Genomic DNA, 17,712 nt, shown 5'->3' with positions numbered 1-17,712 from the left:
GAGTCGTTGTAGTATAGTGGTAAGTATTCCCGCCTGTCACGCGGGTGACCCGGGTTCGATCCCCGGCAACGGCGTTTTTACTTTTTTGGTTTCATCTTATATGGTTTGGCCGTTTGGGTGATTGGGTCCATATAACCTTAAGTGACTATGTTGTAGATAGGACACAGGAACAACGAAAAGTAGAACTCCAATGATCTAAGATAGTCGAAGATAAGTATAGCTCCTTTCACGTTTGCACTTGCAAGTATAGCTAACTGAGAATACCGATATATAATCCTCACAGAACAAGGAATCACAGGCAGTATCGTCCTCGTGGTTAGGAAAGTGATGAATGATTAAATCTTTACAAGCTAAAGCCTTCTAATCCTCAAAATTTATCAGGTAATCGAATGTTGAGCCTTTTAAGCCACACTGAGTGAAGCACCATATGGAACACATCAAATGGCTTAGCTGGGCGGTTGAGCTCAAAATGCCTTCTCACTTGCAACACCCTCTTCTGCAATTTCAAGTACCTTTTGTGTGGAACAGCCTTCAATATTGTCTTGATTTCTGATATATTCTTGGGTGGAATTTGTATCGAAAACTTGTTCCAGTTAAGAACATCAGCAAAAGGTATCGCATAGGAATCGGAAATCAGCACCGGGACACACCCTGCATTCATAGCCTCCACCACTCTAGGACTCGCTACTTCAGAACCACTCGGGCACAAGCAAAACTTGGTTTGTCCCATTATCTTGTGGTAGTTTATATTATCGGGAAGTTTTTCATAAACCCGAACTTCATCATCTTTTTCTTTCCAATGCTCAAACAAAATGCTTCTAATGTCTCCATGGGCTGCACCGGCGAAAAAAGCAAGGACAGTACGTTTTCCAGGGGGTAGCCCAAAACGGGGAGGGCCAAGATGGTAGGCTTTTAAGTTGTATTCTGGCAATGAGCAATCTCTAGTAGGCTTGAACCCTTCAGATATGTTTGCATTGCATAACACCTTTATCAAATTCTTGTACGGCTTGGGGTCATCACGTTGGATAATTGAGGCCTGGAATACCAAACACAAGCAGAAGGTTATAAATTGAATCAATTCAGTTATCACCATTTCGGTAATTCAACCCAAAATACATCATCATTTCTTCATAGAAACATGGTGAACTGGACTTGGTTCCATCTACCACAAGAGAGTATAAATCTTAACATGCAAGGTTTATCCACATCAAAGCCTCAAGTATAAACTCATTGCAGAATGAACAATATAGAAATAGAAGCTTACTAACCCAATCATGACAAGAGACCATAAAATGGTCAGCTCCATCACTCCTATTCCAGTAAGGATACTTTTCTTGTACAACATAAATGTAGTCGGTGAAGACGCGATCCAGTCGATGAAAAAATGTCTCATGGTGAGGTCTGAACAAGAAGTCAGTAATCTTGGATACGCTCAATGGTAGGAAGAATGCATGGGCCTCATCAGGATGCTTGGCCATGAAGGGGCTCGGCCCACTTTCCATCTCAAAAATGAACTGGCCCTCTATGGAGTAGAGGTATGTAGTTGGCCCATCATGCACCATTGGTACTTCTCCTTCCCTGTATGCCCAGACCTTGAATGTCTTGACCATTTCTATATGACTCCTACCAACCATAACCAATGTAAGAGAAATCAGACCTAAATTTAAACTAAAATAAGCATCACATTTGCGTAAAGGCAAAGACAAAGGAAAGACAACACAATATGAATTATGCAGGAATTATTTATAATTTAGTGATTGTGAACCTTTTGTTTTTGGCAACTGATCCCTATTTTACATGTGTTTCGGACTTTCTGTATTGCATCAAAACAAAAATGGTAAAGAAGAAAACAAAAGAATTCCGATACCACGGTTGCATACTTCAGGATATGGCCAAAACTAGAATACAAAATGTAGATTAGCACTTGCCACCCACCCAAAATATGCAGCTAGCTGATGTTGATAAGTATTATGAAAAGACTGTGTTTGGTTGCAATTTGCCAATTCAAAACAACCCACTAACCAAAGGAAGTTCCAAAGAAACTAAAGGCTGAACTTTGATGAGAAACATAAATGGCATTTGTAAAATCGATGCATTTCAATATCCAATTCCCAATTTCTGCACTGCAAGTAAGGAAATGTCTTCGGTAATGTACCACACTAGACCTTAAATTGCAGTAGTACGGCAGGCCTCTTGTAGTAGTAGACCATCGATCTCTCCATAATCTACCGCTACAAGAAGTTGGTCTACCTTAATTTGCATTAAGCAATCTACAATTGATGTATCGGTACAGTAAAAGAGATGTTTGTTAAGTGTGGTAAAGATGGAACTGGGATTCATGATCATCAAAGAAATACAACAGGATATGTAGAATCGAACCAGAAAATTTAACTAGAAAATAAACTTAACTGATGAAATGCATAGGGATTTCTGTATATACTTCCACTTGGGATGTAAATCTCATTCCTGTCAGATGTGTAATTCTTTGTGAGAATAGCTTTGCGAATTAAGGCTCTTGCTCTAGCCAACTCTTCTTCAATTCTTTGCGTTTTGCTCATGTTCTGTACCTGAAAATTTTCCCATACGATTTTTCATCAAAAAAACATAGACCAACAAACAAAATCCAAAATCTCAAAAATACAAAATATATCGGAATTAGGTTGAATACTCACTTTGACACTGAGACCGAGTACTTCAGGCAAAGAAGTGAGAGCGGAGGGAGGTCCATGTTGGTAAAACGGCGCCGGCGCCGGTGCTGAAACGACATTCAAGGCTTTGTCGTTGTCGGTGGTTTGTTGGTGATCATGAGCAGTCGACGAAGAGTGAGAAGGAGATGAGAGATTGAGCGAAAGATATCGGTTTCGGTTTAATGGGGAGAAGAAGAGGACGGTAACGAAGAGGAGGAGAAGAGTGACGGAGAGTAATATTGGAGAACGATAATCTGTGTCTGCCATGGCTAAAGAGCAAAACCAAGGTTTTATCTGGTGCGCACTAACTCAGGGAAGAAGAAGAAGAAAAGGAATGGAACATTTTATGCCCCTCGAGACAAAATCGTTTTTCGACAAAGAGTCTTAAAGACTTTGAAACGTGAAACAAGGAGGATGGAAAGAAGACGACGAAGAAGAAGCATCAAATATTTCACTAGCTGTCCTGTTGTTATTTCATTCTTTGTATGATCTTCTGGGTATAAACCTTTTATGGTAAGTGAAATATTGGTGTATCGTCAAATATTTATTGCATGGCGTTTTGGTGAATTTGGTCCTATTATTTGGGCTAGCTAAGAATTTTCTACTTTAGAAAAAACTTGCCAAATCAGTCACTCGGCTACAGCTGACCGGCCATGATCAAACAAGTTCCTTCCTTTTACAGTTTTACTTATCTTTTTTTGAATTTGGTAGATGTAAATATGTAATGTTAGATTCCAAAATAGTTGAATTGAAGAATTACATAGCCATGTCAAATAGAGAATGGTTTCACCTATTGATAGGATGTGATTTGATCATTTAAATATATGAAACTAGTCTTCCGATCACATTCGTTGCATGTGTAGTGTATGAAGCCTGATATTGAAATGAAATCGTGACTCATGTGTAAAACTTCACCGTCAATCCACACATTTTCAAACAAAAATATATTAGAATATCTCATTGTAGATCCCATTGGTATATATATGCTATTCAAGTGCTACACACAAAACAAAAATATATGATATATAAGTGGACACACAATGGATCAAGTCGTTGATCGTCCAAAATCATGATTAGCTCCGTGGATACTTATGGTCTTTGATATACTCATCGACCATCGAGAGATGAACACTTCGAAAAATTAACTAAGGAGTAGGAGGACGTTTAAGCAAACCACAAGCAAAACAAGAAGAAGAAAAATATATCAATATTAAGGTAGAAAATGCAGACAGTGTCTCACATCTCAAGCGTTCGATAAGAAGTCAAACTCCAAAAGTCTCTGATCATATAAAAAATGACGTTATTGTGTCAAGTTAGGATATGGGTACCTCATAATACAAATGGATCACATAAAGCTGCAAAAACAAGTCCCAATTTTCAATGTGGGAGTCGGTTTGAGCACAACCATGATTCACCTCCAACTCATCGACGACCAGTTTGATTTAATCGAGGATTGGTCGTGATCGATGGTGTGTTGGTTTCATTGATGTGCTGCGTTTGGGTTGGTGTGGGGCGGAGACCGCGACGGACAACTTTGATGACTTAACGATTTAACCCAATTGCAATAGTATTGATGTACACACCATAAGGGTATTTGCTCGGATATATTATTGGTTTAAATTTTGTACATTCGTCGTTCAAGATGTATGAGCGTCTAGAAGTCATTGTTAAATGTGTAGTCGGTGCACTACTAAAGAAATGATATGCAATATGTGATCTTCAGATTAGTTCGTATGAGTGAGATGACACGTGTATGATTTTTTCGATAAATTTCTTTTATTTTTAAATTATGTATGTTTTTAAATTTCTCAATAAAAGTTCAAAAATATAAAACTCAGTTTAAAGTCAAAACTCGAAAGGATTGAGAGCTATCTGCATATGGCTGTGTTGTTGAGACTACCCGCGATCCCTTTCCCTCTAAGAAACTCGTCACTTCATTCATCAAAAGGAATGAGAATGGCTGTAAACACCCACAAGAACACCAACATCTCTTTCTCTACTACTACTCGAAAGCTGCCCATACTGCTCTTTGACATCATGGACACCATTGTTCGTGACCCTTTCTACCATGACATCCCTGCTTTCTTCAGGTACCCAAATCTCTCTTCTTTTTACTCAATTCAATTGGGTTGTGTCTCTTCTTTTGTTCGTAAGTAAAGGAAAGAAAAAAAAAAACAGATTGATCAAATTTTCACTGCCTTCAAAGTTCGAACTTTTATCATGTTGTGTTGTTCATTGGGTAGCTGCAAAAGAGTTATCAATCTGGAGTAGGAAAGAGAGTTAATTGGATTTTTAATGGGGTATTTGGGTGTAACTAGGGCTTAAAAATTAGTTCTTTAGTCACCTGTTCTGTTGCTGTTGTATTTTAACATTGGGGATTTTGAATGTCCAGAATGCCATTCGAAGAACTAATAGAATCGAAGCACCCAACTGCATGGATTGAGTTTGAGAAGGGGTTGATTGATGAGGTATATATACATGAATTGGTGTTGGTTATGTTTGCGGAGAAATGTTAGCTCAGAGTATGGGGCATTTTCAGTATTGTAATGTTCAGATTGTTTTGTATTGCGGCTTTTGATTTCTTCTTAGAAGTTGTACAAAATGTTGACTCAATTGTATATTTGAAACGTGAATGTTTTGCTATGTCAAATATCTGTTTCAAAATGACCTTTTCATTTCTCAGGTGGAACTAGCGAGAAAATTCTTCAAGGATGGAAGGCCTTTAGATTTGGAAGGTAGTTACTTGATATTGTTAGCTTTACTGATTTACTGTACATTTATACACTGTTCTGCAGTCTGGTAGTGCTTCTGGTCTTTCATTAGTATGAACTCAATGCTTAAAATGTACTTCATGCAACTAGAAAATGACTATTTGTTCATAGTACTTCATTTTGCCTCCGATAATCTTTTACCTCAGTGGTGCTTTTATTACTTTTTGAAGTTCGATACTGATAGTGAACAGAAGTACAGAACAATGGAAAATGAACTGTGGGATTGTGTTTGTCTACGAAAGTCTGCAGCATATCCAATGTTGCCATTAACTAAAAATATAACCTTAATTTTTTGGTATATGTTTTTATCGTTGAAATTTTTTCTCATATTACTTTCGAGAGCCTTCTTAATTCTTTATTTGTATGTGTATTGAAACGGGGAGAATGATAAATAGAAGTCTGTACGTTGGCATGATATTGGAGTGGTCAACTGGGATCGCATCTCATATGCTTTTAATCTGTTAGTTCTTCCTTCCCAATCTTCTTACAGAAAGTACTCCATGTATCTTTGCAGGCCTGAAAAATTGCATGAGAGAAGGATATTCCTATATCGACGGTGTTGAGGAATTGCTTCATGTATTAAAACATAACAATTATGAGATGCATGCTTTCACAAACTATCCCATCTGGTTAGATGAACACTTCATGTCATGCTTTCTTTGCTAGTGAGCAGCTCATCATAGTTTCAGCAAATTTTACTTTGTAGGTACGAGATGATTGAGGACAAATTAAAACTCTCAAAATATTTATCTTGGACATTTTGTTCCTGTATAAATGGTATGTTAAGCAGATTTTGCATTTTACTTTGGGATTTGTTAGCTGCACTGGCATGTAGTTGAATGGCTCACTCTTCTTATCTGCTTTTGTGCTTCAGGGAAGAGGAAGCCTGATCCTGAATTCTTTTGGGAAGTTGTGAGACATCTCAAAGTTGATCCAGCAAGCTGTATATTCATCGATGACAGGTTTGCATCTTTTGTGCGTGAACACGGGATTGCCATTTTCCATTTATTTTAGGACTACGAATCTGTAAACCTCTATATTATAGACCAACATTGCGATTCCTCTATCTTGGTGAAAAGGCACCAAGCAGGAATATTTGGAATCTGAATGACTTGTAATTCACAGCTGACTATACTGATCTTGTACTAAAGACACCAGCTAATAATGTTGCTTCATGTTGTATCCCAGGAAGAAAAATGCAGAGGCTGCGAAGGAAATTGGCATACTTGGTCTGCATTTCACAAACGTAGATGCACTTCGTCAAGATCTTTCCTCGATGGGGATTGACATTTCAGCAGATCAAACCAACCTTGCACAAGAATAGTGATCTACACCATTTCCTTTCTTATTATTTCCATTTGATGTACATCAATTGTTGACTGGGAATGAGCAAAAGAATAACAACATAGAGTTAGAAAGAAATCCAGCTGTATACGTCCAAGTTGTAAGTATCATGTGGCAAATGTTCACAACATTCTTAACAATAGTTGTTCTTTATTCTTTTCCTCCACTCTTTCTAAAAGTTCAAGATAATGTTCCTTCACCATCCCACCTGACCAAATGCTGATGTTCACCTCTTCCGTTAACATTTTCTTTTTGAAGAAATATTGTATAGTCAGCTTTTCGACCGATAAGATCATTCTCGATTCTGCTCATATAGAACAAAAAAGAGTATCTTTCCGATGGCAAAGACACGAAAAATCTCTTTACCTGAGCTAATTTTTTGTGAGTCACACCGTTGCATTTACGGCCGAAAACTAGCAACTTTGAGGTCAGCGTGTCTACATATTTATATTTATATATAAATAATTTTTTTCGTTAACTTTTTTCTTTGTTTTTTATAAAATAATTGAAGTTTTGGCAACCATAAAATCCTAGAACACATCGAAACATAAGTAGGAAACACAGAGCAGAGAAGAGAAGAAAGAAAGACCTTCTTTCAAGATGTGGAGTGTTGGGGCCTTGGACTCAATCACTTTAACAACACTAACTCCGTCGTTCAATCTGTTCGGAGCTTTGGCCAAACCACCCAATTGTTCTCTCCACGTTCACTACCCCTCTAGGCCTCTCCGAGCTCTTCCCACCTTCACTCTTTCAAATCAATCCTCCTCTTTCCGACCCAAGAGAGCTCTCTCTTTCCGATGCTCTGCCGGTACTTCACTCACTCTTCTCTCAATCACTGATCTTCTTGTTTACCGTGGCTGAGTTTGATATGTATTCAATGAATGAATGTTGGGCTTTCGATTTAGGCTGTTTCTGCTGGAAGTTGTTTAAGTTTTTTGTATGTGGGTTGTGTTTGTTTTGTCTAAATTTCATATAATTATATGGATGTTGCAAAGAATGAGATTATTTCTGGTTAAAGTTGACGTTATTCTAGTAAAGTTCCGGCCTTTGGTTTTGTAAATGGTTGGATGGGGAAGATTGGAGTTGAATGATAACTTCTTCTGAAAGAAGTAATCTTGATGTCCATTCGGATTTTGGCTGGTGCTAGATTATGTCATAGCAAAAATCTAAACTGTGGTCATTGATTCACAGTTATAATAAGTTCATAGAAACATCTGTGGTTTCCCATCATTATGTGAATGTAACAGTTTTTGAGCTCTCTGTGTTTTCCTCCCTCCCTCGCTTCATCACTGCTTGTGTGTTTGTGTCTGCAGCATTAACTCCAGAGCTGAAGAGTACGCTCGACAAAGTTGTTAATTCACACAAAGTGGTTTTGTTTATGAAGGGAACAAAGGACTTCCCGCAGTGTGGGTTTTCAAACACTGTCGTACAAATATTGAGGTCGTTGAATGTACCTTTCGAAACTATAAACATCCTAGAGAATGAGCTCTTGCGTCAGGGATTGAAGGAGTATTCCAGTTGGCCAACATTTCCTCAGCTTTATGTTGAAGGAGAGTTCTTTGGTGGTTGTGACATCACTGTTGGTGAGTGAATTTGTGTTCTTATATGGTTCTATTGCTTCACATCATTAAATCACATAAACAATTAGTTACTAACAGAATTGGCTGAAGGTATATGCATGAGAGACATCAGCTGTGAACCTAGTTTACCTTTACATCTTAATCTCTTTTTTTGTTTTGTTTTGTTTTGGGAATCAATTAAATTAAGTACCTCGAAATATAGAACCTGAACAAAAAGAATCTAAGATTTAAAATGATCAATAGATCTGTTCTGTCGATTTACAGTTTCAGTCAGATATGCCTATGAAATTTAAGCAGAAAAGCATGTGTCTAGTCCATTACAAAAATCACTATATTGGCTCTATTGGGGTATATAGGTCGCCCTGAATACTAGTAAACAGCAGTGAATCAAAACCTAACTTTGTGCTCAATGATCCTTACACTTATTGTATGCGTCTTGATTGGTTGCTGTTAATGACACATACTAGCACATTGACACATGTAAAGTCACCTGATGGTTAATATAGAAAGCATATTGTACTGGATGGTCGAAGAATATAACATTGTGGCCTACAGCTTATGATATTATAATGACAGAGATTATAGGACTAGAGTACCATACTCTTGCTGCATTTATGTAGTCTGTTATGTTCATTTGTTGAACGGTTTGTATGCAATAGTTGAGTTTGCTGAGATGTGTAATACGTTATCTATACATAAGCAATCTTTGAGGAAGCTGTTTCTTTGCAGATGCATACAAAAGCGGGGAGTTGCAAGAAGTACTGGAGAAGGCAATGTGCTCCTGAAGCTTTGCGGTTGTGGTTTATCAAAGTGTGGACTGTGATGATAGTGCTTCAATGTAATTCATATTCTCTCCAAGGCTGTGCACTTTGATTACAAGGAAAACTGTATATTGTATTGTTTCAGTACTAACAAATCTGCAATGAGGATCATTAGTTCGCATAAAAATGTGCAACAATGTGCAATTTTTCTTGATAAAATTTGGAATGACCGACCTTCCATGGTCAAAGGCTGGATCTTGCTGCGCCTATACAGATATCTAAAGTTGTTAACTTGTTATAGTCAATGTGTCAAGTAAAATTCAGGGATAATGGCAGAGTAACAGGAACCATGAAAAACACTTTTTAAATTTGTATCATACAGATTACGCTAGTGTTATTAACATCTTATCTATTTATTCTATAATGAGAAAGTTTATAAATAAAATTAAAATAGTTAATAACACTAGCTTAGAGATCAAAGCATGCGCAAATATTAGAAGAGTATAAAGACACGTGGGAGATTATGATTGGTCTGTGATGTTGGCCGACCCGAAAGGGAGGTAAGAGGATGGTTAATGTCCTCCGACAGAGACGATAGATTGACGAGAGAGAAACGCAGGAACCCCGTTGAGCCAAATCTGACACATATTCCCTGCTATCTCTCGATTCTCAATATGAGCATGACCCAATTCGCTATGGTACTCTCTCTCTCTCTCTCTCTCTCTCTCTCTCTCTCTCTCTCAATTCAATTCAATTAAGCTTTACTCTCTACTTTGCTACTTTTCAAACCCATGTTGTTATTATATGAATTAAAGGTTGGAAATTTTGCAAGTTTAGTGCTGCAGGGGGTTAAATTTTTGTTCTTTTTCTCATGATTATGAAACTTGAAGCATTTCATCGATGACCATATTCGTTTATATGCAAAATTTAATTTTGCTTGGGTAGTTTACAAGTAAAGAAACCTCCTATTTGGTTCAGATAAACTCATGTTTCAGTTGAATAGTTTCAAAGAACACCCATTGAATTTTTACAGCTGTAAGGTGTAATCAACTAATAACAGGAGATACTATTGGGAATAGTCAGTTGAAACTTGTAAGTACATAGAGAGATCGAAACCGAAATCAAGTATACACCTGAACCGCATAACCATGTCATTGTTGCAACATTTGATCATTATTTTTGAATTATGTATATCTGCCATGATTGGTGTGTGGGGAGTTCATGCTTGTTTCATAATAAAATGCAGGTTGAGGAATTGGCATCTCTTGTCAAGGACAATCTTTCGTGCAAGCATCTTATTCTCTCGGTGGAAGAGGCTTTGGTGGACTTCCTTCAGAGTGATACCAGGCATGTAAGACAACTGCTGAATGTTATTACCACTGTCTTGTCCACTTAGCTGTTAGTTTAGAAATAAAGCTGTGCAAGACTTAACAATATATCGTTTAGGAGTGTGCTGGGACTGTCACGTGTCCACGTCTGAGATTGGTTTGATGCGTCATTAATTGTAGAGTTCTCTACTGTAAGAGAGTTTTATTTTAGAAAGTCTTATAGCATCTTATCTCCTACATATAATTCATCTGACCTGAGTAATCATGCATGTTCCATAAGTGAGTAGGTATCTTGCTTTCGTGTTTTCCATGTCTAATATAATATGTTTACTGATGACAAAATATATCTTCCCCCTCATGCCTGTTTGTATCAGAACTTACGTCAGTCCCTCAATGTTATGTGAAAGAATAAATCTTAAAAATTCTAGTTTTCAATTGCTCCGCAGCAGCTACTTCAGCTTGTGGCTGTTACTGTTATCATCTTTGCTTCTGTTGCTTGCGGCGATTTTCTTATCTGATGTGGATTTAAACTTTGATCTAGATAATCTTTACTTGTTTTTCATAATCATTGTCTGCTGAGAGTATTAGTAAAATCAATTGTGCCACACTGCTGCAGTGCCAATGGAGTCTTGCAGTTGGAACCAATGAACTCATACAACCGTCTTCTCTTGCATCGTCTTGCGGATATATTTGGGTACTTTTATTTTTCCAATCATCTGATTGTTGATTTGCTGAATGTTTTGGATCACTTTCGTGGTTGGTTGCCAGATATATACTTTTTCTGTTTGGTGGATGTTTTAGCTCACATATTCCTGACTTTTGTTGATGATAATGTGCCCTCTCTTAGATTTTCCCATGAATCTGTTGGTGAAGGAGAGGATCGGCATTTAGTTTTGGAGCGATGCCCGGAGACATCAATGTATGTTAAGACTACCATAACCCCCATATTTATTTTCTTGACTTGTTATTATTAATTCTTTTTACATATATTGAATCTTATTCCCCAGGTATAATTACTGTGGCTTTAGCAGATATCTTGTATGTTGCCATGCTTCCACATTTTGGGACCTCTTGAGTCTAGACATTAGTTGTGAACTTGTACACTAATAAGAAAATATCTTGTGTCGTAAACTAATTTATGAACTGGTGTTGATATGAGAAGATTCATGAGTTAGCAAACGGTGTGGCAAGAAAAGTAGAATTATTAAATCAGTGTTATATTTAGAAGTTAGAGTGGCATTAGTTGGGCTGGTGTCTGCGTGGAGCAACTTATCTATACTATCAATATGGAAAGTATTAGTTCCTGGAATGTTTAGGTAGAGTACGAGAGCTGGATGGGAAGTGGTGAATGATTAATCACGGTCTTTGATATTTGGCATACAGGAAAAACTTTTCTTTCGAGTGGTATAAGATATCCACACCGAACTAATAAACATGAGTGGTTGGAGTTATAACAGTGGCCTAGCCAGATTATTAGTCTTAGATATTGTCCTATGTCTCCTCTTTTATTTTCTTATGATAATCTGTGTTTTTGAGTTGCAGACCCTCCATCCTTGTCAGTGATATTTTGTGGCAGTATGATGAGCCTGAATCTCCAATGACTTCACACCTATTATTAAAGAGGTCAGAAGCCCCTCCAGGTAAAGAATTTACTCCTGTTCCCTTTGTTCTTAAAGTTTTACTGGAATACAGGGTCCTTAGGCCTCTTCGTTGTAATTCCATATCTTGTATAATTGCACTTGATAGTAGTAGCCTTATCTACATGATCATGTTAAACAAAGAAACTCTATGATTGTTTCATTATGAAAGCCAAGTTTATTGTCAAGTGATGATATGTTGAGATTACCCTTCTGTTACAATTTTTAGTGTTAAGGAAGAAATCTCCTCCACTTCAACATTCACTGGAGGAGAGAGAAGCAGCATATTTGGCAGCTCGTGAGCGAATATTTTCGAGGGATTTGGGAGAAGTACAGGAATCTGCCACTCAGAGGCAACGCAACGTTCCTGTGGTTGCCCGGCGGATGATAGCACATGCCCTAGGCAAAAGAATCAACCCACCTAGTCAGGATGCCACTCATGAGGATTCCAACGCATCTAGAGTGCTGAGTGATAAAGTGAATTGTCAAGGCAAGGTTGAAGTTGAGACCAATTTGATTGTGGAAGCATGTCAGCAGACCGTAACTCCTTTGGACCAAAATGTGAACTCCTGTGGTGAAGTGAAAAAGAACAACCCCAGTTTGAGTGCATCATCCCCAACAAGGAAGACAAACCCAAAACAAGATGTCAACAGCATACCTCAAAATGGAAGAAAAGGAAACGGTGCAGATGAGGAAGACATCAAAAGGGAACATTTGGGTGCAGCAAAGAGGATGTTTGCTCATGCCCTAGGAATGCGCTCAGGGAAGAATGGTGTTTCATCAAAAGGCAGTGAGATAAAGCATGCTAACATGGAGTGAAGTCATGAAAAGCATACTGGTTATTGGGTTCATTTACTTTTGGTACTCAGCAAACATCAACTGCGGTGTTGGGGTCTCTTCAGTCACACAACGGATTGTTTATGGGCAGGGAATGATGGCGCGGATGATATCAATGGAGATGAATGGGAGGAAAGTGATCGTTTTGGTACATGTTGGTTGCTCACTTGTATGGATGCACACACATGATAATCCTCGTAGCGAGCTGATATCTGCAGATATTTGTGTAAAAACAAAGTCGATCATGCAGCTGGGATATTTTGGATGATGGGGTTGTTGGCTGTACTTGATAAGTTATTTTGAGGAAGCTAGAGGCATGCATAACCTTAACTGAGTGTCATTTTGGTGTGATCAAGTACAATATTTTGTGTCAAAGTTTCTCGTCGTAATTGGTGGTGTTACCACTCAATTTTATGGGATTCTATTTTCTATTTTCTTCGTTCCGTTAAGAGTGTTCTACAGGGTGTACAATATTATGAAGGTTATCTTGTTTGTGAAGAGATGCATTCTGTACAATGCATGTTGACTCTGGCATTCCGGGCATTTTTGACCCTGAAACTTTTACATGAACTTTTGTTAATCGTAAGGTACAATTTAGTCCGTTGAAGCACACAAAGATGATCATTGAATTCACTGGATAACTACACTGTACAAATTGCTGTACATATATACAACAAATACAACATGGGAGAAATATCCTAAAATGGAATTATGTATGGGGATGCCCATATGCCAACCTCAGGCAACCACTGTGCTTTTGTTGGCAACGAAGTCTGGCTCGAACAACTGGACACCTTGGTGTTAGCTTTAACTGTTTTAGTCCCATCTCTGGTTTTCCCTCGCTGATCTGTATAATTCCTCAGGTCCATGCAACGCGGCACAACACAATTTGATTCTGTGCATATTCTCGAATGAAAAATCAATCCAACCCATGCCTTGTTACATGGTTGACAGCCTCCAGAAGCTCGAACACTGCACTTCTTTACATGGACAAACAGCTTTTTAATTGTGATGCAGTTTCGGTTCGGGTAAGAGCATGGCCGGTTCTTGGTAGGGAAACACAGAGCAGCATGTTTCAACACCTGGAGAAGTTCCTTCATCAATTCTGCACTCAATCCTTCAGTCAGTTTTGTCTGTCTACTGATCTTTGTCACATGACCAACCATGGGGGAACTGCCTTTATCTTCATTAATCTCACATACCAAGCTCTGATCAGCATTTTTATGGCTACTGCTGCTGCATGTCTCGTTGTTCTCAGCACTAGTCAGCGCAGTAAAATCGCTGAGGTGATGGAGAATCATCAGTGAGGAATACTTGGCCTGGCGAAGCGTGTCGAATTGATAATGGTTCTTCACACAGAAGTTCAAGAAAGAAGTTCTTTCCTCGAATAAACCATTGTTCAAAATAATCTCTCCCTCCTTAGTATCAGGAAGCTCATAATCCTGCAGTACTGTTACCCGAGAGAGCACATGTTGTTCCATGTCGACTGTCATGTGTATGTCCTTACCACCACAAAGGCTGTGGCATTTTTCGCAAAGGTGCAAGTTTTTGCAATGACTACAAGACCAGTTTTCCCCAGACAATATCGCTTTGTTGCAGCGTATGCAAACATACTGCAAATCAACAACCATGAAATTCTCCCTGTTGGTTAAGATAGCATCCCCCAGTTTCTGCATCAGAAGAATATCTTTGGTGGAACCATAAGAATCATTTGTATGCCCCATGGCTTCTAAAGTTCTCTTTCTAATTTTCGTCTCCTCCTCCTTGCCAATCTCCTTGATCAAATCTTGAGCAGCAGTAGACCAATAGTCACCATCAAAATGAGGCAAACGAGCTGCTGTTACCTTGGAGTGGCATTCTCCAGTACTACTAGGAACAAAGTACCGATCATATAAGTTGGTAGTGCCGACCACAATCCCTTCATTACTTGCCTTCTTTATCATCGACTGATACCATTTACGCAGCTTAATTGGCAATGGTGTCTTCTGCATTGGTGGATGGCAGTACAGAATATAATCTTCTTCCTTTGCAGGTGGGCACGCCCATATGTAGGCAGTCACGAAGCCTTGTTTCTTGCAAAAATCAAGGTATCCTATTAGTACTTCATGGTAAACAAATGTCCGAAGAGCTTCTCCTGTCGCAGTTCTTCCCTCTGCAGGCCTAAAGTACTTGACTGAATCCAGATATGATATGTAAACACAACCCTTGTTCGGATGGTAGCTACATTCTGAGCCGAATTCCTGCACATACATTCCGAAAATACACACATCTACACCATCAATCTTCTGAAACATGAGAATCACCTTTGATTTGTATGGGAATTCAGCAGGGTAACTCTGTTCAGGAAACAGATCCAAATACTGCTGCTTCACTTTTACTGTTTTCTCAACCGATAAAACCTCTCTAACAACAAGACCTTCCACTCCAACAACCTCAGATGATTCATTTCCTTTTTCCTTTGACATTCTCTCTTTCCTCTCTTGCTCGAGGCGCCTAATCAGTCTTTTCTCTATGTGGTCACTGAGCATAGTAGTTGGCAAGTCTTTTGCACAAAAACCAACATTTTTCGGCTTGTGCTCTCCCAATTCCATCTCTCTCAACACACATTTGAAACACACATACTCCTCCGAATCACACTTATCATTATAGAGAGCACATATCTGATGTTGCCATCCCTCACATCTGCCACACCGCACCCACGGCTCCTCTATTTCCTCATCATTCTTCTTCTTTTCGAGTGACGCCTTTGGAACTTTGACATGATCCCCCAACAAGATATCTCCACTTCTAGTATTGTTATAGCACCGCGAACAGAAACAGTACTTTGCACCGTGCTCAGTTGGTGTGCTGTAGTAGTTTCCTCTCTCCTTGATCCGGCAACCACAGTTTGAACAGTACATTGGCGTCGCGGCATACAACAGCTCACCGGATGCACAGAACTGACACACTCGATCATTGTTTGAACAACTCATTGGCGTTGTGGTGGACACTAGACTCTGCAAATGAGCCTTGATTTGCTCATCACGCTTTGTCACTTCACTGACACATTCTGGTTTCGGCTCATCTTGTATGGAGCTTTCAACTTCTCCCATCTTCACTTGCATTACTTCAGAATCAGAAGCACCTTCTTTAGTCTGATCAACCCTCAACCTTTTCGAACAAGGCTGCGAATCTTCACTGGACTCATCTGAATCACCATGAGTAACTGCAGGGCTTCTTTTCCGGTTACGGTTACGGTTACGGTGATACGTCTTCGTCACTGGCGGCGGCTCAAAAGTTGAGACTTGCGGGGCTTCCATAATAAGGTCGACATTAACATCTGTTTGCTTATTATTGAAAGAAAGCCCTTTGACAAAATCTTCAACAAGGCTCGAGATCGAAGACAGTGTCGGGTAGCCGGGAATTCTGCCGCCGAAAATCAACGGCGAACTAGTGGAATTATTCATCATCACGTCCATGAGTCCATTCAAGAATTGCTATCTTGAACCAACTGCGGCAGACTAAAACCCTAGAAACTAAGAACGAAGACGACCTGAAGCGGAAACCCCTGGAAGGAAGTTTAGAGCGAAACAATGTATGGGAGCAGATTTGAGGTGGATTACAAATTTACGATCACACAAGGAAAAGGCCAGCAGGGTTTTATAAAGAGAAAGCCTATTCCCGTTTGAACATGGAAGCACACGTGTTTTAGAAATTCTTTACCCAATAGGAATAGGAAAACCAAACAAGAAAATGTTGTTGTGGTGGTGTTTTTTTTTTAAAATAAATTTATTTATCTTTTATCTTCTTTTTATGAGAAGCCAAACAAGAAAATGTTGTTCCCGACTGAGTGAACAGCCAATTACTTTTACACCTGTTTTATTTGGGGCCACCAAGATGAGAGCCACCCATTTCTAAACTGACGAACAAGAAATTGTAGAAATTTCCTGCATTACCACATTGATTGGTAAATTGAGCAATGTGTTCCCCTGTTACTCATAAGTAAGTGTTGTTAGGAGCGGCCCCGCGTTTTGGATGGATAGCGACCCTGCTACTGTGAAAAAATATGCTAGACGTGCTCAATTGGATGAAATGTTTGAACTACTTTAACAAGACGACCTGCCTAGAGGCCGCCTAGACCGTCTAGACGCCGTCAAGACCCACTTAGACCTATGTAGAGGCTGCCTAGACCCGCTAGAGGCCACTTAGGCCCGTTGAGACCCACCTAGACCCGCATAGAGGCCGCCTAAACCAGCATAGAGGCCGCCTAGACAGGCATAGAGGTCGTTTAGACTTACATAGCCTGTCTAGACTGCCAAGATGCTGCCTATATATGCCAAGACCCGCATAGAGGCTGCCTAGACCTGCTTAGAGGCCGCTTAGACCTGCATGGAGGCCGCCTAGACCCGCCTGGTGGTCGCATAGACCCGCCAAGAGGCCGCCTAGACTCGTCCTGACCCTCCTAAAGGCCGCATAGAGCCTCCCAGATCCACCTAGACACGCCCATAGGCTGCCTGGACCGCCCAGATGCCGCCTTAAAGCTGTTTCGCATAGGAGTGCCAATTTTTAGAACACTGATTTCAATAGCTTTAAAAAACACAAAACGCGTGAGTCATTTAAGCTCGATCATGAGTAAAAGGATGAAAGCCACGAATTTTTTATGTCATAATGGTTTAAAAGAAGTTAGGAGACGTCTATAAGCTCACATGAATGAAAAAAATAACAAGTCCAAAAAATGTGAAATTTCACTAAAACTCATCTATAAGCACAAACAAATAGAAAAAAACT

At 39.3% G+C, this 17,712-nt stretch overlaps 5 protein-coding genes and 1 non-coding gene across 6 annotated transcripts; 4 read left to right on the top strand and 2 right to left on the bottom strand.

Moving 5' to 3' along the window:
* The first annotated feature begins 2 nt into the window (after positions 1-2).
* On the top strand, positions 3-74 carry TRNAD-GUC. The gene has a single exon. It is a non-coding gene; the product is annotated as a tRNA-Asp (tRNA).
* Positions 75-252: 178 nt separating this feature from the next.
* On the bottom strand, positions 253-3,263 carry LOC101310326 (probable glycosyltransferase At5g20260-like). The gene is made up of 4 exons (XM_004302103.1): positions 2,673-3,263; positions 2,410-2,567; positions 1,269-1,623; positions 253-1,036 (listed from the first exon to the last, which is right to left on the bottom strand). Exons 1-4 carry the CDS (start codon positions 2,952-2,954, stop codon positions 368-370), a joined length of 1,464 nt encoding a protein of 487 aa, XP_004302151.1. The 5' UTR covers positions 2,955-3,263; the 3' UTR covers positions 253-367.
* Positions 3,264-4,550: 1,287 nt separating this feature from the next.
* LOC101309745 lies at positions 4,551-6,965 on the top strand. Its single transcript, XM_004302101.1, has 7 exons — positions 4,551-4,777; positions 5,080-5,155; positions 5,371-5,422; positions 5,973-6,087; positions 6,165-6,235; positions 6,333-6,420; positions 6,647-6,965. The coding sequence occupies exons 1-7, from the start codon at positions 4,566-4,568 to the stop codon at positions 6,780-6,782; spliced, it is 750 nt and encodes a 249-aa protein (XP_004302149.1). The 5' UTR covers positions 4,551-4,565; the 3' UTR covers positions 6,783-6,965.
* A 369-nt stretch (positions 6,966-7,334) lies between these two features.
* Positions 7,335-9,440, top strand: LOC101309459 (monothiol glutaredoxin-S7, chloroplastic-like). The gene is made up of 3 exons (XM_004302100.1): positions 7,335-7,610; positions 8,116-8,385; positions 9,112-9,440. Exons 1-3 carry the CDS (start codon positions 7,403-7,405, stop codon positions 9,165-9,167), a joined length of 534 nt encoding a protein of 177 aa, XP_004302148.1. The 5' UTR covers positions 7,335-7,402; the 3' UTR covers positions 9,168-9,440.
* A 293-nt stretch (positions 9,441-9,733) lies between these two features.
* Positions 9,734-13,572, top strand: LOC101309168. Its single transcript, XM_004302099.1, has 6 exons — positions 9,734-9,841; positions 10,390-10,490; positions 11,088-11,165; positions 11,319-11,390; positions 12,014-12,111; positions 12,338-13,572. Exons 1-6 carry the CDS (start codon positions 9,818-9,820, stop codon positions 12,925-12,927), a joined length of 963 nt encoding a protein of 320 aa, XP_004302147.1. The 5' UTR covers positions 9,734-9,817; the 3' UTR covers positions 12,928-13,572.
* A 71-nt stretch (positions 13,573-13,643) lies between these two features.
* Positions 13,644-16,403, bottom strand: LOC101305286 (histone acetyltransferase HAC1-like). Its single transcript, XM_004304759.1, has one exon. It carries the CDS (start codon positions 16,401-16,403, stop codon positions 13,644-13,646), a length of 2,760 nt encoding a protein of 919 aa, XP_004304807.1.
* Positions 16,404-17,712: the final 1,309 nt, after the last annotated feature.

This window comes from Fragaria vesca, linkage group LG6 (assembly GCF_000184155.1).
Source record: "Fragaria vesca subsp. vesca linkage group LG6, FraVesHawaii_1.0, whole genome shotgun sequence".
NCBI classification, from domain to species: Eukaryota; Viridiplantae; Streptophyta; class Magnoliopsida; order Rosales; family Rosaceae; genus Fragaria; species Fragaria vesca.
Note: the sequence above shows the minus strand (reverse complement) of the source record. Positions and strands in the feature narration are given on the sequence as shown.